General features: G+C 53.2%; 1 protein-coding gene across 2 annotated transcripts in view; it reads left to right on the forward strand.

Moving 5' to 3' along the window:
- Positions 1-5,290, forward strand: part of ZFHX3 (zinc finger homeobox 3) — a 102,169-nt gene extending 96,879 nt beyond the window's left edge. For both annotated transcript variants that reach the window (XM_042437398.1, XM_042437399.1), the window contains exon 10: positions 187-5,290. In XM_042437398.1, the coding sequence (XP_042293332.1) occupies positions 187-1,808 (1,622 nt within the window). In that variant the 3' untranslated portion in view covers positions 1,809-5,290. The remainder of the gene's footprint in view (positions 1-186) is intronic.
- Positions 5,291-6,000: the final 710 nt, after the last annotated feature.

The following is a 6,000-nucleotide window of genomic DNA, read 5'->3' on the forward strand; positions in this document are numbered from 1 at the left end:
TTCTCCCCTCCATGCCACCCCACAGCCTTTTAGTCAGCATGTGTGTGTCTAAGCCTGGAGACCTCAGTCACTTGCCCTTTGCCCTCCAAGGCCCATTTTCTGGCAGCCCCTCTGCAGCTCCTGGGCAGAAGGGCTGAATCTTCTGCCCGCACCTAACTCTTCTTCTTTTCTCTCCTGACTTCCTAGCTTTAACGTCTCCCAAGCCCAGCCTGATGGCTCTCCCTGGCACAAGCGTCCCCTCTCCTGGGCTTCCCACATCTGGATTACCAAATAAACAGCCCTCGGCCTCACTGAGTTCCCACACCCCAGCAGAAGCCCTGGCAGCGGCAGCCCCCCAGCCCCCGTCTGCCCCCCGAAAGGACAAGGAAAGCGAGAAGGCGAAAGAGAAGGACAGAGCCTCCAAGGGCAAGGGGGAGCCCCCTCCAGCCCCCAAGAAGGACAAAGCAGAGGCTCCTGTCCTGGCCCCTGCCCTCTCTGCTGCCATGCTGCCCACCGTGGAGTACTCTGTGGAGCCCAGCCAGCTCCAGGCTTTGCAAGCAGCATTGAATTCGGACCCCACAGCTTTGCTGACGAGCCAGTTCCTCCCCTACTTCGTCCCGGGCTTCTCCCCCTACTATGCCCCTCAGATCCCGGGGGCACTGCAGAGCGGGTACCTCCAGCCCATGTATGGCATGGAAGGGCTGTTCCCCTACAGTCCAGCTCTGTCGCAGGCCCTGCTTGGCTTGTCCCCAGGCTCCCTCTTGCAGCAGTACCAGCAATATCAGCAGAGCCTGCAGGAAGCCTTGCAGCAGCAGCAGAGGCAAGCGCAGCAGCAGCAGCAGCAGCCACCATCGCAGCCACCGCCGCAGCCGTTGCAGCAGCAAAAATTGCTCCAGCAGCCCCCGCAGCCCAAAGGAAGCCAAACCCCCACCCCCTCTGGGGCTGCTACCCCAGAAAAAAATCCTGCCAAAGAACCCCCCAAACAGGAAGAGCAGAAAAACGCACCCCCTGAGGCACCCCCCCACCTGCCCAAGCCCCCAGAAGAGCCTGAGGCAGAAAGCAACGGGGCCGCGGACTCCCTCTGCGACCCCTTCATTGTCCCAAAGGTGCAGTACCGGCTGGTCTGCCGGAAATGCCAGGCAGGCTTTGGCAGCCAGGAGGCGGCCAGCGACCACCTGAAGTCCCTCTGCTACTTCGGCCAGTCCGTGGCGAATCTGCAAGAGATGGTGCTTCATGTGCTTGCCGGCGGCAGTGGCAACAGCAGCTCGTTCCAGTGCGTGGCGTGCGAGAGCACGGTGTGCGGGGAAGAAGCCCTCCGGCAGCATCTCGAGTCTGCCCCGCACAAACATCGAACAATCCCAAGAGCAGCAAGAAACGCCAAAGAGCACCCCAGTCTATTACCTCACTCCGCCTGCCTCCCCCAACCTAGCACCACATCTACCTCGCAGCCTGCCGCTCACTCAAACGACAGCCCCTCTTCACCCCCTTCCTCCCCCTCCTCCACAGCAGCAACATCCCCCCACGCCTCCAGGAAGCCCTGGCCCCAAGCGGCCGCCCAGGGGTCCGCCCCAGGGAAGCCCCCTCTGCCGCCGCCGCCTCCTCCTCCTCCTCCTCTCTCCTCATCTTCAACGGTTACCTCAAGTTCATGCAGCACCTCAGGGGTTCAGCCCTCGATGCCAACAGATGACTATTTGGAGGAGTCTGACTCGGATCTTAGCCAAAAGTCGGACCGACCGGCCAGCCTGGCCACAGAGACGCCTGACCAGCCGAACTGCCCCAAGGACAGTGGTCTCGGTGCTGGCGTGGAAATGGACACCTTTAGATTGTAAGCTTTGAAGATGAACAATTTAAAAAAAGAAATGAATTTTAAAAAAAATATTAACAAACCAATTTCAGAAACAGACTAACTGCAATTCCAAAGCTTCTAACCAAAAAAGAAAAATAGAAAGGAAGAGAGGAGTGTGGGCTGTTTTCCCATAGAACGATGCCGGCAGACGTTTCTTTTTGCATTTTGGCTGATGGGAGGTAGACTGGATCGACCCCAAAGGCACGCGCCCCTCTGGCCTCTCCAGTGTCTGTCTGTCCGTCCGTCCGTCTGTCCGTCAGTCTGTCTGTATGTGGAGCTCCAGACCCCCTCCTTCAGTAATAACGCCCCCCACCCGAACCCCAAGAGCACAGCAGAGGCCGGCATAACTGTATGGGAATGCAGACCACTGCTCACAGTTTTAAATGTCTTGCTGTCTTAGCATTCAGAACCAATGGCTTGATAAAAGGAAAGAAAGAAAGAAAGAAATGTAACGTCTTTTTATTCTCAGGTCAATCGCTCACACTTTGTTCGGTTTTCAGAATCATTGTTTTATATAAATATATATATAGATATATAGATATATAATTTCTTTTTCGGTTTTTAATTTTTTTTCCCAAAAAGAAAAGGATTTTTTTTGGTTGTTAATTTAAAAACGGGCAGAAAGTCTTCATAAGAGAAACAATGTGAACTGAGTTCATTTTCTGGGGATCTGAAGGGTAGCTTTTCTGCTGAAGCCAATTTCGAGGGGAAAGTTCAGCACTCGACTTTTCAGAGGAAGGAAAAGCAACAGCAAAAGAGTGTCATGGACTTGGAGCTCAAAATGCGTTTTAAAAAACAACTGACTTTCTGTATTTATGATAGATATGGCCATTTTTGGTGTTGAGTAGATTGTTGCATTGGATATGAACTGAAGCAGTCTGGTAGATTTAAAAAGAGAAGAAGAAGAAGAAGAAGAAGAAGAAGAACCCCTTTGTGTACATTTAGCTTTTGTATGGTCCGGCTGACGGCTTCTCATTTGATGTTGTCTTGTCCATTCCTAGCCAGGTAGGTCCCGACCCACCGAAGAAGCAGCCGCTTCCCGCTTTGTACCTTGGCCCTTCCGCCATCCCTACTCTTCCACTTCCTTCGGCCGCCGCCGCCTTCATTTCTTGGAGGGCGGCTGCAGAATTATTTTGTAAAAACTAAAGGGGTTTCCAAGGGGTCAGTAGCATCCCTTGCAGAATATTTTTGTTGGGGTTTGAAACTTTTTAAGGTGTATACATGTCTGTTACCCTTGTGCACTTAACTCTGTCTTCTTCTCCTCCTCCTCCTCCTCCTTTTGTTCTTCTTCTTTAACTTCCTTTCCTCGTTTTTTAAAAAATGCTTCAGAAGACACCGTTTTGGAAATGTCGGCCTTCGTTTGGGTCACTTTCCCAAGGACTTTTTCCCTCACGTATCCTGTGCTTGTTGCCCGCAAAGGGGGGCTTTGTTGTTTTCCCTGTTTTGTTTTTCTTTCCTCAAAAGAGATTCATGCTTTAAATAAAATCCAAAGACAACCCTTTTCACCGCTGGTGCAGAATGAGCAAGAAGGATTCTTTTGACTCCAGGGTTTCTTTCTGTGTTCAGCCACAGTTCCACAAACCAAAGAGGCGTCCTCTCAGGCGGGCGTCTCACAGGTCTGGGCCCGGGTGCAAGCGGGAGACGAGGGAGCAAAAAGCATGGCATGGCATGGCATGGCATGGCATGGGGGGGTCTGGTGGGTCCCCCCTTTCTCCTCCTGCCCCACACCCTTCCTTCCATCTGCTTCCCCTTTGTGGCATCTTCTCTCCGGACGTTGGAAGGATAACTTTGTGCTGCTACCAGGTAGATTTGGGGGCTGGGGGGCAGTGGGGCTGCCTTGCCACTTTCTGGCCCAGAAGCCCAGCTGCCCTTGCCTCCCACCCTCCGTTTGCATGCTTCAAAAGGGAACATAGACTGTGAATGCAGGGAGGGGGCTGCCCCTCATTGCCCCTTTCTGCCCTGGCCATCCCCTGACCGTGTCCTGGCACCTTCGGGGGTCTGACCAAGGGCTGCCCCTTCTTCTCCGGCCCCGGACTTCTCCTTCCACCCCTTCTTGGCTCGGGTGCTCAGCCTTCAGCTGTGGTGCACATTTCTGGCCGGAGGGGAGGCAGTGGGCAATGCCCTCCTCCTTCCCCCGGACCCGGACCCCCGGGTTGCATGGACACATGGTTGGCGCACAGCGGCCAGCCTCCCGCCGTCACATATGTTTGTGGTTGTTGTTGTCGGAAGCAGGCGCAAGCCTTGGGCTCAGACATTGCCGCCTCCCTTTTAACAAAGATCCTTGTATTTCTCCCTTGCTTGAGATGAACATTTTTTAAATTTTAAAGGTGTACAGTTTTTTGAGTTTCCATTATTTTAACTTGTTTGTAATTCTATGAAAAAAATATATAGATATATATATATTTTTTGCCATTTAACTGTTGTATGTTACTCTGTACCATATAGAAGTTCTGTTTTGTTTTGTTTTTGGTTCCCTGTGTGGTATCAGTTGCCAGTTTAACACTAGCTTTACCTGCCAGGTTTGGTGGTCTGCTTTGAAATCATTCTGTTTCCAAATCCCCCCCCCCTCAAATCACTTAATGCCACACACGGCCCCCTCCCTCCCTCCCTCCCTCCCTCCCACGTGTGTTTCACTGCATTTCCCAATATCCCCAGGGCGAAGGATGGAGGGGTCTGCCAGGAGAGGGACCTCTGCTCTGGAAGGGCCTAAGGGGGCCGCCTGATGGGCAACCTCCCATTTGCCCTCTGCCACTGCCCTCCCTGGCCACTCCATTGACCCTCAGCCCTGCACCAGGACAGACTCAGGCCTCCCTCCATTTTGGGGGGCAGGAGGGTCCTCCATGGCTGCCCCTCCAGGTACCACACCCCTGGCCTCCATCCCCCTCTTTCCCCAGGATCCCACCTTGGTCCCTGAGATGCTGGGCTCCAAGGGGAGGAAAGGAGGGTCGGGGGGAGCGCTGGCAGAGAATGGGGTGAGGGATCCCCATGTGGGTTGGCATAGTTGGCTCTCTTACCGCAGAAGCAGGACTGCTGGTGGCCGGTCGGTCGGGTGGACGGCACGGACCCTCCTGTCCACTGTGAGACTCAAAATGTTAGTGACTCTTTTTCATCTGTTCAATTTGGGGGGAGGCAGCTGGTGGGGGGCCTGACAAGTCTTGATAAAACGGAAGGCATACATGAGGTGAAGAGGTATATGAACAGCCTTTGCAATGTACAAAAACTAGAGCAAGTGAAACCAAAAATGATGTTCTTGATGTTTTTTCTATAATGTAGTCTTGTTAGCTTTTTTGTTACTGTAACAATGCTGATCTCGAACTGTACCAAAACTCTTGGAGATGGACAAACAACAAAACAAAAAACACCACACGGAACTCTAAACAACAAGAAAAGATTTTGTCACAAAACACTTTGTTGTCATAGTTAAGTTGATTGTAGATGGTAATTGAATATACTCCTTTGAAAATATTTCATCAACTATGTTTCTTGCTCATTGTGATACATTAAAAAAATGAGCAAAAGCTCTTTGTCTCGGCTGTCCCCAGGCGTGTGTGAAATGCCCGCACTGCCCACCCGTCTGCCGGACGGAGGACGAGGAGGAGGACCGCCTTGGCGTGGGTCGGACGGTGCGAGACACGGGCAGTGGCCGCAGCAGCAGCAGTGTCTCTCTGGGTGAGACAACCAGGCAGGCCTCTCGCTCTTCCCCAGAGAGGTCCAGCCAAGCCCTCCACGTCTCTGGACCCGGGGATGGGATCTGGGGAGCGGGCTCCAGACCCTGCCTTGGAGGAGTGGGTCTCCCCCACCTCGGTCTCTGCCTGGCGCCTGAATGGCAAACCTGAGCAGATGGGAGGCAGTATGGAGAGCCCACAGTTTGCTGCCCGAGAGGTTCTTGCACACTCCTGGGATGGTTCTTGGCAGTTGCCCCCCAGAGCATGCTTGGGAGAAGCCTGGCATGGCAGCCCACTTGCTCTTTTCAGGTCTCTTATGATGCCAGAGAGGAGAGCTTACTTGCCTGCTGCAGCCATGATCTCAAAGCTTCTGGTCAGAGGAGCCAAGGAAAAGTCAGATGTAGGGGAGAAACCAAACTAAGAGGCTGGCCAGTCCTGGGCCTAGCTGGGTTTCCTAGAAAAAGGGAGCCAAGAGAGGAAAAACTGCTTGTGGGGCAATGTGGGTGATTT

This window comes from Sceloporus undulatus, chromosome 8 (genome assembly GCF_019175285.1).
Source record: "Sceloporus undulatus isolate JIND9_A2432 ecotype Alabama chromosome 8, SceUnd_v1.1, whole genome shotgun sequence".
NCBI classification, from domain to species: domain Eukaryota; kingdom Metazoa; phylum Chordata; class Lepidosauria; order Squamata; family Phrynosomatidae; genus Sceloporus; species Sceloporus undulatus.